This window comes from Spea bombifrons, chromosome 5, assembly GCF_027358695.1.
Source record: "Spea bombifrons isolate aSpeBom1 chromosome 5, aSpeBom1.2.pri, whole genome shotgun sequence".
In the NCBI taxonomy this organism is placed as follows: Eukaryota; Metazoa; Chordata; class Amphibia; order Anura; family Pelobatidae; genus Spea; species Spea bombifrons.
In genome coordinates, this window is record NC_071091.1 from 23,308,957 (window position 1) to 23,327,050 (window position 18,094).

At 38.7% G+C, this 18,094-nt stretch overlaps 1 protein-coding gene across 1 annotated transcript in view; it reads right to left on the reverse strand.

Annotated features, from left to right (window-relative positions):
- Positions 1–1,246: 1,246 nt before the first annotated feature.
- Positions 1,247–18,094, reverse strand: part of JAZF1 (JAZF zinc finger 1) — a 112,097-nt gene continuing 95,249 nt past the window's right edge. The window contains exons 4-5 of the mRNA XM_053466271.1: positions 10,709–10,878; positions 1,247–1,816 (exon numbers count right to left, since the gene is read on the reverse strand). Of these exons, the coding sequence (XP_053322246.1) occupies positions 1,640–1,816; positions 10,709–10,878 (347 nt within the window). The 3' untranslated portion in view covers positions 1,247–1,639. The remainder of the gene's footprint in view (positions 1,817–10,708; positions 10,879–18,094) is intronic.

The following is an 18,094-nucleotide window of genomic DNA, read 5'->3' on the forward strand; positions in this document are numbered from 1 at the left end:
TACCCAGATCACTTTAATATGCCATGATGCTGGCAAACTTGTAACCTTTGTTGGACTCCAGAGTCCGTTAGTTTTAACTCTTGCTGGAGTCATTGGTTCAGTTCATCCCTGTGATTGCAGGGGAGATTTTAGGTTGTGGTATAAAAGGGTGTGTATGTGATGAATAGGAAATACAATGCAGGGGCTCGACTAGCTTCTTCCTACCAAAGGCTTCACTTTCACTCAAAAATGCTTTAAACGGTAAAAAGCTAAAATTTTAACTACACGTGTATACACCTTACCATAAGAAAAAGGTTATGTACGGTAAGGTGTGCTCAGTTTGGCACTGAATAACAAACATGGCCTCCAGATTTCATTGATTAAAATACCAAGTATGGTACAGTTCACATTTAAATTTTGGTCGAAACCTGCAAGGATGCATAAAGTCAGAAAACCTTATTTTGTAGCGTATTCGGGGGGGCAGGTTAAAAAAAAAAAGAGAAAATACCTAGCGACCTGGTCCACAAATAAAAAAAGTTGGCTGTAACCCATTACTAGACCTTGTTCTGTAAATCAGTAACCAGTTGTAACACTGAAGTTATTTTTTTTGTCTTTTTTTCTGTTTTTGCTAGTTGCAGACAAGAATTGTAGCACTTTAAGCTGGTAACAAAAATAGTATAAGCAAGATAATAGGAAATACGGCAAGCACAACCTTTTATATGTATGTTATTTAAGTATGAAAATATTTTTTTTTATTATATGTTAAAACAATCTTATTTATAGTTCCATTACCTACGCAACTGTTACCAAACATACTAAGTTTATTAAGTAAGGCAGGTTAACGAGTCTGAAAGTGGTGGTAATTTGGTATTAAATGCACATTATGTTCCTTTCATCAGTGGACTCTCACAACGAAGGAGATTAATGTGCTACGAAAACTGTCAGCGACAACAAGGCCTGGATTTCTCAAAGGTGCTAAGGCTCCACACTCCCAGTCACACACGCTTGCATGATCGATATAGAAAAGGCTGAACTCGAGCAAATGAACGTCACGGGCCTTGCGCTGCTTAGTCTTACCAGCTAGTGAAGCTCAGCAGGCCTCTCTCTCATAATAAGGCGGCTTTAGGCCACCTTAAGGGGCTCGTGCCCAGATATCCATGCCAGGATTGCTTCCCATTCACGAAATATCACAACTAAGCAATACATCCATTCAACCTAATTTACTATAATACCTTCTGAGTGCCGGGGGGGGGGGGGTGACCGCTCAACCGTTTTGCCCTCTCTTGCTCGGTACTGTAAGGGTTTATGTCTGTTGTGGGGACAAGGCAACAATTGTTTCCCCCCTTACAAAGCGTACGCCTTGTCTTTAATGTTTTTTTTTTTAGCACCTTCTCAAAAATCTAATGGGTATGGTGATCAGAAATGTGCAAATGTACAAAAGAATTACTTATATGAACAGACACCATTCCAAAGAACTGGAATTCTTTGATTAAAGCATGCACTGAAACTCGGGTTTCGTAGGACTTGAGTGCTTCCCCTGAAATACAACAGAAATTCTTTTTTTTTTTCTTTACAAAAAAAAAAATAAAATCAAAAAGAAGGGTGGCTGTTTTCAAAATCAGCTTCTGCTGGTGAGGTTTTCTTGGCACAGCTTCAGCTTTTATTGCTGCATCTTCCTGATAATCTCAGCGGAGACAGGAGGATGGAAATTGATTGTGTGGTGCCGGAGACCCTGAGCGGTCTTGTAACTCTTTCCGCAGCGGCATTTGAAAGGTTTACGGACTCGTATTTGTGTTCTGTGGCCGTTCTTGGCATGGTACTTAATACCGTTTACATTCTGTGGGTGAGAAGAGAAAATACAGATGTTTGTCAGATTCGAGTGAGGATTAACATTATGAGCTTTGAATCGGCCGTGAGACCAATTAACAGTAACATTCTTTACAAAGAACAGGTCCTAGGTGGTCACATCATTACGCAAAATGTTATATGCGGATCTCTTTTTTCCAAATAGTACAGTTTTATACACTTAATAAACCCATGTAATGGTGTTTACGAATTAAAATAAACAATACATATCTATTAAAAACCCGCCTTATAAGTATAATATGGGCAAAAGGTATTTCAGCTTCCCATGCTCGGGGTCTACATGATTATGGCCCAATTAACATATCTACGCCCTAAGTTGCTGATATTTTTGGTTCAGTCTTCTTTTTAAGGGTGGGTGAGAAGGAGAGAGAAAATATTAAGACAGAATGTTAATTTAGATAATGCAGCTGGCTGCTACCTATCACATACCACAAGGTAAACTTTTAATGTAAATCGCAAAACAATTCTACTTATTGAGAAAAAACTATAGGTCCTTTCAATAAAATAACTTACTTATGTTAAAAGATGTGATAGTTACAGTTCTTCTTTATCAAGAAACTTATCAAGGCCAGTTTTGAAATTTTGAGTTGGAAAGAGCAGCAGTATTTTAAAAGAAAAAGTCATTGGGACAGTGGTGGGATACTATTTATGGAAATTTAAATTTTTTTAGCCTCTCCAGAAGACTCTAAAAGCCATGTAAGAAATCCCCCCCTCAAATACAACTCAAGTAAATGAGTAGAACCAAGCAAAATGCTTTCTCATTGAGATTTGGCTGCCTTGTGTCAGAGTTCACAGTATCGATGATGTGCAGAAAGTTGGAACATTCTTCTTTTCTTACCCACTCCTCATTCGGATGCTTTGCTTCCTTTTCCTGCACTTAAAATGGATTTGTAACCAAAAAACGACTGGCATGGAATGGTCTCTGTGTTTTGTGTTGGAAATACTAAGCGCCTTTTTTTCACAATTTTAGTACTAATGACAAACCAAGTTACCAAAAAGATAACCGACTGCTAGAAGAGTGTGCTTGTCTCTACCTGCTATCTAAAAAATGACTTGCAGGTAAAGGATAGCATTAAACAGATTAAATATCTGTCCATTTTTAAATATGTGTCATATAGCATAGTCTGCATGTGTTTGGGACATTCCAACTGTTATGCAACACTACATCTCTACATGATAGACTTCTATATCTGGGGTCTCCAGGCATGTTGATAAACAGTCTTGCAATATAATTCAAAAATGGGGGGGAAACTTTAAAAGGTGTTTTTTTTTTTTTTAAAAAAAGTGTAAAAATAATTTCAACTACTTGTGCCTAAGCCAGGTTTATTAGTAAAAAATAAATAAATAAATGGCTGGAATAATGCACACATGGATGCATGAATAGTCATAGAATGACCCTCGTGAAACAGCCTAGGTTCTCTGCTTTTTCAGAAGCGTACTTTTTTTGGGAGGGGGGTAGTTTTTGAATAAGGCTACAGTCTCAACATATGATATTTAAGGGGTTAAAGGGGAGTTTTTAGCATAACCAATGCTAATTAATACATCTGGTAATCCGTGTCAATGTTCACATCATAGAAGATCTATGGCCAGCATCTAATCAATATCCTGTCCTGAAGTTCTCCAACTTTAAAAGGGCTGCCTGAACCAATCAAAAGCAACCTGCAACTTCTATCACAGGGTAGAGATAAGTGAATAGGCAAGAGCGATCATGCCATGCTAACATACGTTTATCCCCGGTACACACATAAGGTGGGCATACACATATATATTACTTGTTTAAATCTTGCATAGGTTTGCTCAGAAACCTAGAATTTGACGGCAGACGAGAACCATGTGGCCAATGTAGTCTGCCTGCTTTATTCAATGCACAGAACTGCAAAATGTAAAAAATACATCTGCCTTCTCTAGCAGGGACGCCGTTTCACAGCCTACGTAAGCCTAAAGCTAAGTAGGGGGTTAACTAACAACCCATTTTTTTAAGCATCATCACACAATCAAGCCACTATTACAACCCCTTTTTAGTGGAGAACTTAATTGTTTTTGAGTCAGAGGCCACAATTGATAAGAGCCGTAAAATAATTGAGCTGAGCGATCATTGCATCTGGGCAGACTTAACAAGCGAGTGGCATTTATGATCTGCAGAGTTTATTGCACATAATGTCACATTAGCAGAACGTTTTGTCCTTTTTATATAACTATGCGATGATTTTTATTTGTTTGTTTCTGGTTGTGAAAGGGTACTTGTTCACACATCATGTGCTGCGCACACCATTCATATAGGAATTTGTCGAGATGCGGCTTAATCATTACCAGTGATGATACAGGATGAACGCAGCCATACGTGTCAGTGCTAAGCCAAAAATTCAAATAATTCATAAAAGCAAAGTTTGTTCGTGCGAGACGACCAGGCTAGACTAGTGCAATATGTTCACTAATGCTGCTGGAGGCATCCTCCTGGCAGGTAGTCAGCCCTGGTATTTATTATACTATGTTGTTATTTCCTAAAACGATATATATCCAAGTGGCATACGAAACTACTGACATAAATCTGAAATAAAAGTGTTTAACTTTTGCAGCAAATGTATGGACACGTCACATAAAACAGTAAAACAGAAGTAAATGCAAATAATTCCAAAGTAGAACTGCGTTAATATGAATTTTTAGGAGGCAAATGCATTTTAGGTTATTAGAAAATCACAATCATATGTGTTACTATTAAAAAGGAAAAATGGCTAAAGGAAAAAAAAATAACACCCATTATTCAGATTTTTACAGTTTTCTTTTTAAAGAAATACGAAGATTTGTCTATGACAAGAAGACCTGGCCCCCCTGTTTACTTTTTCGCCAAGGAATGGAGGAAGGGGTTGAAAATCTCCACGGAGTGTGAAGTCCCACAAGAGGGGACCCACGTTTTTCCCTCCACTCCATCAATAGCAAAGCAAGGCACTGTTTTTTGGGGGGGATTAATGGGCCAAATTCTCCTGTACACACAGAGCCGGTTCTTGTTAATTACATTTGGGTTGGTGAGCAGTAAATGGCCTTTACAAAGCGTTTTACTCTAGGGGTGTGGGGTCTTTGGGGACACTTTTCTTTACTAGCTTTTTTGAACATCATGACTTAAGATCCCATTTAAGGGCCTTTGTGAACCCCAAAGGATCACACCTGATGATGTCATAGTAATGTCACCAGGTGGTTCCATCTTTGTTGCTTTCTCTTCCTATTCTGATCACTTTGCATGCTGATAGCACATATGTGGTCGGATGCAGGGAGACCTACACAGGGCCGTCAAGGAGAAGGGGGATCTTTACAAATACAGTCAAAAAGGAAAGTCTGCAGCAATTCTGGCATGTTACTGGTTATTCGGAAGAGCTCTCTATTTTAGGTAGTCATTTGAGACTTGCCTCTCACCACATGTGCTGATTGTTTTATTGTTCTGTCCTTGTTAAGCCATTTGCCCATATCCTTGCTTTAATCACATGGTCCTCTGGCTCATAAACATCCGGAGACTTCATTGTTCTTTCTCTGGCCTGCTGTCTGGTGACTGGCTTGGTCTAGCTCCACCAGAGAAAAAGCAGAACAAGCCAGATCTGGGCCACAACTGGCTTAAGTCCTTTTTCCCCACACTGGCGGTGGGTCCTTGCGATGCCCTTGACTGGGTATAAGAAGGAAGATTCCTGTCTAACCCACTGAACATCTGAGCCCAGTAGGACTCAAAAGTATAAAACTCGGTGCAACATATTAAACGTTCGTCATTTTCCCGTGGCTTATAAGAACTCCTGCAACAGTGTCCAAATTAAACATCATAAGGGAAAGTCTAGAAACTCGGATATGGTAATAAATAAACAGAGGTATATGAGTGAGTCTTTGTGGGTCATGTTGCCAATGGAAGCCACACCTGTGGAGAAGGGGTGAAAATGAATTATGACTAAAGACAAGATTTAGTTCAGCCCTAATAAAAGCCATAGAGCATGCAAGTAACAGGCAGGGGGTAAGCACAGTCAAGGTGAGGCCGGATCTATGTGAGTAACAGAGAAATAAATTCCCTCGCTGTAATTAATTGCTACCTCTTTTTTCCACTGTGCTAACATCAACTTTTAATGTTCGCCAAGGTGTGAAGGTACCAAACAGGGATAAAACACTGGAAATCCCGAATGATGGTTTTACTGCTCTGGACTGGTACATGTCATGGTAGGATTGAAGTTCCACTAATGTCAATCAGCCATAAAAAAAGTTTCTTTTTTTCCATATTGAATAGAATAGTAAATTCATAATTCAATGATGGCTAAAGAGCTGGGTATAAAGACTATAAGTACACACAGGCATAGAAGTAAAAGTGAGATAACTAGATCCAGTTAAAACTAAACACGAAGAATTAATTCATAGAAGACCTAATTCATAAAGCATACCTCCTCAAATTATAACCATAATTGCCAGACCGTGGCAAAAAAGCTCAAGACTACAGTGTGAATGGCACGCCTAACAATCGTCTCTGCCTCAATGGGAACCACAAAATACTGAGGGTACAGGTATTGCTTTAAAAAAGCGGCTAAATAAAATACATATTACCTGGACAAATGGTACAGAATACAAAATCCCCCTGCTTGAGTGTGATTGGGGGGAAAAAAACATTAAAAAAAAACAAAATTCCATGATATCTTCAATAAATAAGTCCTCTCTAAGATACATGCATATGTGCGCACTCGAAGATAAAAATGATTTTTTGTTTGTATTATTTTTTGTAGCATTTTGTGCATATATCAGTTTTTTTTTCTTTATTCTATTCTCCTTTTGAATTCTGTATCTGCATTTAGCAACAGGCCATTTCCCAGCATTTCTATATCTATAATAACACACATACTTTAAACATATTTCTCGACGTTCAGCACTACATTTAAGTTATGTATATATAACTAACATAAATAACTGTAATAACATCTCTTCCTACTCCACATAACATTTTGGACACCTTATTAGTTGACCCATAACAAAGATTAATGAGCCCTTAACACTGACAGCACACTAACCCACATGGGAAATGTTCTTGAAGGTAAAAATATTTCCAGTAGCGTCACTTGCTTTTTAATGTTTTATATCATATAGATATATCAGTGATACAATAAAAAAAATGGGATACATGATATTATATAAAGTATTAACGAAGAATTCAAAACTCTCACCCAGGGAATCACATGTTCCTCTTAGTTGTTGTTATCTTACGCTATAAATGCCCGGGACCTATCTTTGGAGGAATTATGAATTAATGGAAAAAGATAACCAAACTGTTTGAGACAGGACATGAGTAATTAAACCTAGCTCTTCAAGCTCACTGTCAGACATCTTTAATTCAATGGCTATTGCACTTGCTTAAATACGTTTCTTAAGAATGATGAAGAAGGGACAGTTCCTCTTTGGGTCCCAAACCGATCTGTGCCTCTTTCTCCCTCTTTTCTTGCAGCTCGTGATGATTGGTGGGTATAAGTGTAAGTAAAATACTTGTGGAGCCATATTATGATGTCGCATGCAGCTGGCATTGTGGATAAATTACCAGGTAAGTTGGTGACTATGATAGTTAAGCTCATTCCCATCAAAACGATAACATTCCTGATGTTTATTCTGGAATATGGCAAATTAACTTCTTTAGTTTTCAATGAAGTTTTGCTTGATCACAAAGACTACTTACATGCTGTGAAAAGCTGATTTTTATGGCAATGCCAAAACTGAATGTAAAAAATTAGTCTAGTGTCTGTATATTTTTGGCAAATCTTTGTTAGAGGGATCCTACAAAACTGTATTGATGGTGCCACTGAGGTCAGGACCTATCCTATAGGAAACCTTCCCACAATAAGCAAAGTGTTCATCAGAGATGTCTCCCGGCAATGATTTTACCTCCGCCAAGGGTATAGTCAGAGCATATCATGCAAATCCTCTCTGGGTTTACTGTGATCCTTATTGATCAGACTGGATGGGCCGAATGGTTCTTATCTGCAGTCACTTTCTATGTTTCTATGAATTCTGCATTGTAATCAATGTATTGGGCCAAGTATGAAACACAGTGATGTGAATGGGAATAGCTGCAGCACCATGTGCATTTGATTCTAGGACTGGAGATTGGATACAGCATCCCTGGAAAGTTGAATTGAATGCAGCACCACAGCACCACATACAATAACAGATTATTAACGCAAAGAGTCACAATAAAGATATTATATATATAGACGGAGAATGGTGTTGGAATGCCGTAGTCCATTTGTAAATGCTGGGGTTTGCCTGCACTGGCCTATCCTATGTGAATCAGGAATGTCTATGACTGTCATAATAAAAATAAATAAATTCATAATACTGATACAAAAAAGTGACAGTGATACGTGTGTGTGTGTTTGTGTGTGTGTGTTTCACTGATGCATTTCTATGGTGTTTACAGAAACAGGGTCCCAGCCGCTACAGCTCACCTCCTGGCAGACGGCACCTCCACGTGCCTAATGGTTTCTCCCTTAATATCAGGATTCAGGGCATCAGGAACATTCCACAGAGTATGGGAGGGGACTGCTTGATTTAAGCATGAAGAAACGTTCATATTGCATTTACACTTTGACATGACCATTCCTTTTAGATATTTCCTGGCACTACACAATCTGAAATATTTGGTGGGCAGGGGCATATCGTTCCAAAAGGCGGAGGCATAAATATACTTTATGCCAGAAAAAAAGCCAGAATATTGTATCTGGCATCTGACAAGATATTTCACATGAAAGCCTTGGGGGAGGGAAAAAAGGGGGGGAGGGGCACCTTCTATTTATTCCAGTCTCGGAATCATTACTTTTTATTTGCTTCTTGCTCTATGTTCCCGTGGGTCATTAATTTCATTCCCTTTTGACTTAGTGGCGTGCAAGATATCCTTGAGACAGTCCTTGCGCATTTGAGATGAAGGTGGTGTGATAGGAAAAGCAGGCAGGAACAGTGCGCTTATTTGGGCAATAAAAGGCCGGCTGGCAATCAAACAGAGAACAGACAGGATGTAGCAAATTACAGGCCTCCGCTGGTCGCTTTTCTCTTCTAAAGAAACTCTCAGTGGTGCAGTGATGCCCCCTGGGATAATGGACCCTTCTTGCAATCACAATGGCTTGTTTGCTTCCTGAGTTAAGATATTGCAGCTTTTACAATACACCCTCCCACTGACAACACTTTCCTCATAAACAAGCCCTATTCTTCTGGAGACCTTAAACTCCAGAATGTCTATAGGGCTCGTAGGCTCTTAAATAGGAAAATCTCCCCCAGAATCATCGATTGTGGCATAATTAGCCCTATAGAGCAGAGTGCCCGGGTGTGCCATGTGATACCCGGCTAACACTCATTTATTGTATCTGCCTGCACTATAAATATGTTCACACTATTAACAGGTTTCTGCGGACAGAAATAAACACGGTGCAAGACACAAGTGTTAGTGAGAGAGTCAAGAGACTGCAAGCGGCTTATACACATACAGCGGCTCTGCCGGCGGAGGGGCTCGGGGAAAAGTTTTAATTGCAGCTTTAATGTGCTTTTATTTGCAAGCTCTTTCTTCTACACATTATATTAAATATAGAATTTCACTCTAGGCAAAAGAGGGACAACTGCAAACGTTGTCCTAGCAGAAAAAACAAATGGCGCCTTTTACAATGTCAAGTAAAACCAATAGGCCATTCCCAGCAAAAAAAAAAGTATTTCATTAAATTAGAAGCAAGATTAATAATCGTAGCAGAATAATCCTGAAATCCAGGGTTTTGTTTTAACAAATATACACTAGAATGAAAAGACTGTATGTTTAAGGGGCATGTGGCTGAACCAGGAAGGGACTGCATTGCCATATTTTCAAGCGCCGCCGGATTGTTATTACGCATGGCAGCTATGGTAAGGTGCATGCTAAAGTCTGTGAAACAATGGCTTTATCATACCATTACTTAGTGATATATTCCTTCGCTGTTGACCACCCAGTGCAAATGCTGTGGTACTGCTATTTTATCATGTAGTTGCCCAAAGACTCATACAAGTATTTATGATCTGCCTCCAGTGGCGCTGTTTTACTGCCAGAGCAGCAGCCGTAGAACCCCTTCATTCAAGGTAAGGAGACATATCGGTCTGTGGTGCTGCTCCAATACTCTAAAAAAGGACTAGATGGGGCCTTGGATGACCATCTTTGCTTATTAGAGCATCTGCAACCCCCCTATAGGACTGCATGTGGTCAGCTAAACTTCATTGTTTGGAATGAGGCATAGAAGCCAGCAAAACTATATGGGATGCAGCTTTCACTGCTCCTTAATTAAGAAACTCCCTACACCCTTTGCATTCAGTGTTCTTAATAGTCTATTTGGTAGAGCTGTGGCCCTGATGCCCTTCTCAGTTTATGTTGGAAGTGCAGGTCCTCTTTTCACAATATATTGTGGTTATCTGCTTTGTTGTTGGGGTAAAGGTTTCTCCTAAAGTAAGCCTTATATGGACCTCAAATCTATTTATATTCTGTGATAAAGTCACTTGTATGTGTCTTTTTCTAAATAAATGAATCCAAATTAACAATACACTCTTCTTAATAGAAATATCTGCTTCTCTATTAACTTTGTATCCCTTGTTAATGGCAATACATTTCTACATTAAAGTTTCACCTCATGGAATCTGAGATCACAGGACCAAACAGAAAGCATCAAGTTGCTGTCTCGAAGTTATCTTCCTTCTCTACACCACATACTTACAAAGACTGTTTGAACCTATTAACAACAATCAGCAACTTGTTGGATACATTTGCTTTGACCCAAAACGCATACTGTTCATGTTCCCCGTGTGGTTAACAAATGTGCTCCTCAAATGAGGTTTATCTGTTTATCCATCTTACTTTATATCTCTTTTTACATCCAGGAACAGGGCAGGCAAATGGCTTTTCGTCTCCTCCATTCATGCACATGGAGCTGAGGATAGCCTCAGAACTAATGGCACTCTCTGTTGTCCACGACTCATCACTGTCTGACTCTTCGTAGTCTACCTCTTCTTCATCATATTCACTTCCTGGTGAAGAAAAGACCAAGTCAGGAAAAGTGGTAAAGTCAACAACGATGACTATAATACTGCATATTGTAAAGCATGCTTAGGTAATTAGGTAAAAATATTCATAGAATGCACTTGCTGTTGTAGTCTACATGCCCCTACCAAATTTTTAAAGATTAAACCAGTAAATTCTTACCAACATTCAAGTTTACCTTTTCTAAAACACCCAAAGGCATGAGAAGTCTACACAATATCCAGTGTCCCAAAAGGAACATGTGACAGCCAATTTGTATATATGCTACACAAGTGTATGAATATTTATAGTGGGAAAGTATGTATCCATGCATTATCAATGTACATGCATTAACTGTGTTGTGTTAAAATGCTCCAGACCAAGATATTGACAAGACATTTTATATTTTTAATGGAACTGTTAATTAACATCTGATAGAAGACCAAACACTAATACACTATATGAACAAAAGTATGTGGACACCTGTCCTAATTGTATTGGATTTTAGGGTTTCAGCCACACTCAATATACACCTGTCAACAGATGTATAAAATCAAGCATATAGGCGGCCTCACCATAGGCAAACATTGGCAGGAGAATAGGTTATTTTGAAGAGCTCAGTGACTTTAAATATGGCATTGTCATATGATTGCCACAAGTCAGTTTCTGAAATTTCTGCCCTGCTAGATCTGACCCGGTACTCTGTAAGTTCTATTATTATGAAGTGGAAATGTCTGGTAGTAGCAGCAGCAGCTCAGCCACAAAACAGTAGACCCCACACACTCACAGACCAGGGCTGCTGAGTGCTGAAGAGGGTAGTGTGTAGAAATCACCTGTCCTCTGCAGCATCACTCACTACAAAGTTCCAAACTGCCTCTGGAAGTAACATCAGCACAAGCTCTGTGAGCTTCATGAAATGGGTTTTCATTGCCGAAGATCACTATGCGCTCCAAGAGTTGTCTGGAGTGGTATAAAGCACAATACCACTTGACTCTGGAGCATTGGAAATGCGTTCTCTGGAGTGATCAATCAAGCTTCATCATCTGGTGGATGGCTCTGGATTTGGCAGATGAACGCTACTTAATGGAATGCATGCAACTTTGTGGGAAGGCCCTTTTCTATTCCAGCATGACAGTGGAAGAACTTGACTGGTCCGCACACAGCTCTGACCTTAACCCCATCGAACACCTTTGGGATTAACTGGAATGGAGATAGCGAGCCAGGTCTTCTCATCCAACATCAGTGACCTCACAAATGCTCTAGTGGGTGAATGGGCAAAATTTCCCACAGAAACACTTCCAAAAAAATTGTGGAAATCCTTCCTAGATGAAGAGTATTTGCTATAGCTGCAAAGGGGGGGGTCAACTACATATTAATGTTTCTGTATTTAGAATGCAAAAGTCTCTGTTGGCGTAATGGTCAGGTGTCCCAATACTTTTGTCCATATAGTGTAGGTTGCTGCCACAGGAAAATAAAAATTCTGTGTAGTTTTTGTATATGATTATGGCAAATTTTGCTAATGTTTATTTGCTTAATATATTCGAATAACCTTTTTTTAGGTGGAACAGCACCTTTAAAGCAAAAGCATAAGTTGCATAAAATCATTCCTCTGTGTAAAACACTGAAGACAGTGCTGGGTATTGATTAAAGTTGCTACTTCAACACCTTGGGAACAGCAGCTGACCACAGTGAAAAGCGCTTTTCTCTCTCTAACAAGACCAGAGCTGATTATTTAAGGCTTTCCCCCTGCACTGGCCAATCCTGAAGAGTATAATTCTACAGATCATAAACCGTGTAAAATAATATGTTGACAAGTCCTAATGCATTTACTAGCCCCCTGGAATTAATAGGAATTATGGCAGAACATTAATAAGAGTTACTGCAATTATGGCTGCTTCGCATAGTCCCTCAGGTGTGGCAATGAATGGCATTGTATGGCTGGCCTGGCTTATTCAAAGAGCACAGAATAAGGTGCTCAGACACCTGGAGCTAATTTCTCTTTTTCATTTCAATTTGTGTTTAAGTGAATTAATCAAACTGTCGGAAGGAGGGAGCCGGAGGGGGAGGCCTGGGAATGCTGGTGTTTTACTACTGCGCTGTAATCAAAAGCAAGGCAGGGATCAAAACACTAAGTCCTGCTGTCTGTGTATGGCTCAGAGTTAGATTAAACAGTAATGTGGCAACAGAAGCCTTAATAAAAAGGTATATGGTTCACATCACAAAAAAATGAGTTAATTGAAAGTCAGAGAGAATGTTTGTGATCCTAAATAGATGGTGTTTTACATTACATCGCCAACTTATTTGAAGCTTAGGTAACCTAGAATGCAAGGCAGTCTGAAAGAGAGGTGAACATTTTAACTCGGTGAAATTTAATTTGGCTTGGTGAGATTGCTTCAAAGTCTGCTCCCCAATAGAACTATACATTACGTAGGGCCAGCTCAACCCTTCTTGTCAGGGCCGGTCCTTCATAATGTATAGAGGTATAGAAGTGTTGGGGTTGAAACTGTAACTCTCCTGCCAACTCCTTATTTAGTGAACCACCCATGGGATTTTTTATGAGAACTTGGAGGTGGGGACACACAACCATAAAATGAAAATCCAGGGTAGTCTTTAAAGTAGGGCCCTGAGTTATATACCATTTATAATCTATAAGGGTTAAATAAATTGTGTGCTGAGTATTAACCTTCCACCAACACCAGCGGCAGGTGACGTGGATGAGGCAGAGTCCTTGACATGCTGACCCAATTGTAATACTATGTAATTACGCCAATGTAATTAATCTTCGATCTCTACTTATTATTAATACTAATTTGTCCAATCATAAAAAATGACTGTATTGCTTTGTTTGAACATCATCTCAGTCAGGAATACTTAAGCCATCCCCCGAGGGTCATTATCCTACAAGTGTTTCCTAATAAATAATAACAGATTGTAAGCTCACAGGGTCTCCCTCTGTACCAATACGTCTTAATGTGTGTTAAACTTGTCATTTTTTATATTGTTCATTTACTATAAATTAATAATTTGTACAACGGCATGCCCGTTGTCTTTGGGACCGAGTATAGACAGTTCACACTAAGCAAACATACTGTTTCAGCCTCTGCATGAATTAATATTACCATTGAATTAAAATGCTGTTAATCATACTCTCAGTAACACCACACGGTCTTGGAAATCCACTGGGCTATGAATATTACAGGTAAATTCGCTTTTCACAGTGGAAAGTGGGGCCATGAACTACTCCATGTCTGCTTTGTTAAACAAAATTAGGGCAATGAAGGATTCCACAACAGAGAGAGCCGATATATCTTTGTGTTTAAGAAGAATTCCCACCACCTAGCGATCCGCCTTATTTAGGTGTCTGCTCATTATTTGGTGGACCATACTGGTCACTATGCGTTGAATTTGCTGGGTGAGCAACAAGGTTTTAGATTTAGAAAATATATTAGGCCATTGAGATGGGGTCCATCTCCAACTTAACAAGTTGGTAGCCACAACAGTTATTTACTTATATAATCATTCAAATTTGTCCCACATTTGAGATTTGACAATTGGCAAAAGTATAGACACTTCTTTTGCGGCTCCTTCAGAAAGGGACTCTTCCTAGCAGACAAATGCATTCCATGGTGCTCTTTGAGACATTGCATCTTGATGATGACATGGAGTGTTTCAGATTTAAGCCTTGGGTTGGTCTGTAATTGCTTCCTGAAACATTTCTTTCACAGCATGAGGCAGTAACATTTCTCTACATCTCCTTCCTGGCAGCCACACAACTTCTGCAATGGCTTTAACCTCCTAATGATGAACACTCCCATATAAATTGAAATAATTTGTTTTGCAAGGTTCTTCTTTCACATGCTTAAGGATGTGAATAATTTTGAGCTATACATTTAAAAATGTTGCAGTTTATCACATGCAATACTTGTTTATGCTCTACTGGCACAGAATTCCCTTCTACCTGCTCTTCTGAATATAGAGTCTTTAGTTGAAGTTTATAGCTTTTATTGGGACTTTTCGTTGTGCATTGGACAATATAAAGTTATATAAGCTAAAAGGCCTCTTCTTCAGATGTGACTTTATATCCTTTTCCACATTGGTCCACTACAATATTGTTATTTCCATTTTTCTTTTGAATATAAAATTGCAATTATGTCCATGGTAGCATAAAACTTTTGCTCGAGTGAATGAGTAAATTCAGGCCTCCTGGTTTCCTAGTATGATTTTTTTCATGTTACTGGTACCACTGCTACATCACTCACTTCCTTTTTCATCAATATTGCTTAACGGGGTGGAGGGGAGTACGTTTATTGTATTTTTACCCAGATTGAACCAGTTGAACCTACCCAAGCTAGAGCAGTTTGCGGAAAAGATTCCTCCAGTAATACTCTGCAGTGCTTCATTACTCCCCAATCAAAGCTCTACAGTTGTTGATGGTATGGATGGGCGTGGTGGTATATATTGGTACCACTTTTGGAAATAAATTTTGTAATAAAAGTGGCTGGATGTTCTTTTAATGGGTACCTTAAGGGTTTTTGACCACTCAACCTTCAATGAATAAACCCCAGACAAGTGCAGATCTTGAAAATAAACACTACCTCAGACGTGAAAACACACACATACATATATATATATAAAATAATATAATAATAATAATAATAATAAAAGTTTGGGGTCACTTAGCTGTTCTCTTACACTTAACCTTGGATTAGCCATTACAAGGTGCCATTGAAACACAGGATGGAAGATATTCCAGCTTTAACAACGTCTACACTGTATTTCTGATCCAGTTGATATTATTTTCATTCAAAAACAAGGAAATGTATAAATATCTATAGCTATATATATATATATATATATTATAACAATGCATTTTTAACACACATTTTCCAAGTGTTAACCTTAAAAAGGTTTTACAACTTAGTGCAATAACAACAAATATACTGATTCTTTAAACAAATGGTAAAAATAAAAATGTAAAACTTTATTACTGTTCTTAAGCTGCTGTTTAGTGTTAAGTGGCTTGATTTTCTATTTCACAGGCATAAAATCAGGAGACACAAGTTACAGGAGGCCTCTCCCTTCTGAAAACTGAACTTTGTGGCTATAAAATCCATGCCAGTGTAATGTATCCCTTGTCCACGTTATGGCATAAGCAGGAAAAAACATGGTATAGCTAAGGAAAAACAAAGAAGGACATTTTCCACCCTCAGTCACGGCATGTTAATGGCACTCTGGCAAATGTTTAAACGATCCCCAGTCCACCCCCTCCATCAAACACTCACCAAAAATTAAAAACAGTTGGGGAAGAGAAAAATGAACATCTGTTACAAGCTTATACTGTACGCTCCTATGAAGCACTCCCCTAATTAATGTGGTTTTGGCATTTGTTACTGGAGAGTGTAATTATGAGACAGAAACACAGTTTTGAATAAGATTATTTACAAACTCCCCAGCCTCATATAAAGAAGCCGTCCAATTGTTTAGAAAACTACGAGGACGTCTTCAACCATTTGCAGAAATTCAGAGGAAGACTATTGTATGACTGAAATAGACCAGACTCAGCAGAAACAATTAGAAGAGGCATATTGCAGACGGTGCACGGTGCGTTGACTGTTTTTGCTGAATACCTACTAGGATTCTACAATGATCACAGATCAGATAATAATATTAAATATTATTGTAATTATATTAACCCTTTTTATCTGTTTAGCAAAAAGAACAGTTTCCCACCTTGGATTTGAGGCATGCAAGCAAGTAGTAGGACTGGGTAGACTGGATCATCTGCGATGGAGATGAGTCCACCAGAAAATGAATAGCGTGTGTGTTTGCCCCCATACAGTCTTCTGATTTTATATGCAGATATATTTTTTTCTTCCATGTACATCCTTATATAAAAGGTGTGCTTTAAATGGTGTCCTTTTAAGTAAGAAATTATGACATGCCTAGCTTAGCTCATAGCATGGAACAATTGCCCATTTAGTCCCTCAGGTAGCACTGAAACGGGTGTTGGGAGAATTTGCTTGAATAGTTGTAGTAGGCTGTATGCTCCCGTGAACAGGACTGTCTTTTTCTGTTCTGGTTGTTCTCGTTGTCCTGTCAACTTTATATGTTTTTAATGGTCTGTAGATTTCACAGTCCCTCTATTGTAACAGCGCTACAGAATCTGCTGGTGCTCTATGAATAAATGTAATATTATGCAATAGTTGATATATAACATGTCTGAAATACCTGTTGAACCACCTGTGCTTATGTGAGAAGATTCTGAATAAGAATCAGATGGAGAAGATTTGCTAAATCTAACCTCATTGGTGCTACCACAAGAAAGTCAGCTGACATTACAGGCAATATAAGAGGGATGAGAGGGACAAAGGAATGCACGGATTGGAATGGAAAGGAATGCACGTGTTCTAGATAATCTGGTAATTGTGCCACTATGCATTGGCTTCTCTCTCTATCATGCCGTTGTTCCAAAATAATCAACCTGCTCTTGGTAACCTCAATGACAATTGGTTTTCTGCAATGGCATTTGGCTAGGTGCTTTGGTGTAACTACATTTAGCGGTTTAAGATTGCTATGTGGCCATGGGAACATGTAGCTTGGGGGAGAATGAGCCCCTTATACCACACTTTTACTTAAATATATTTAGATTAATACAAATGTCAGATTTCATAAAATCTTAAATCCTCAAATATGTTGTGTCTAAATTGTGTCTTTATTGGTTTCTGAAATTCCACAGAAAAATATATAGAATATTTCACAACGTCTGGGTGCCTTTTCATAAGCAAGCAGGTTACTTAACTGGCAGGCAAGCAAAAGCAAATAATATTAACAAATGGATATATACACGTGTTTGCATGCTACTTGTGCTATGCAGCATTTTAATCCACATTAGTCATAACAGTGCATTTTTATAGTTTTCACGTGCATGGAACCAGGGCTAAATAGAACAGCAAAGATCACCTTTCCTATTATAACTACTATGTCTTCCACCATTTAAATTATATATCTCCAACAGTGTACCTGGCAGATCCCCTACAACCGCAGTAACATATCTCCTGACCCCAAAACCCAAGCATCTTCAAGAACTAACTTCCTTTTTTGTAGGTGTATATTGAAATTAAATCCTACTGTATGTAAACCTAGCGGCACGGCTACAAATTTACATGAATATAAGGAAAAGTATTATAAGCAAAGTAATAATTACATTTTTCTCCACATTGTCCT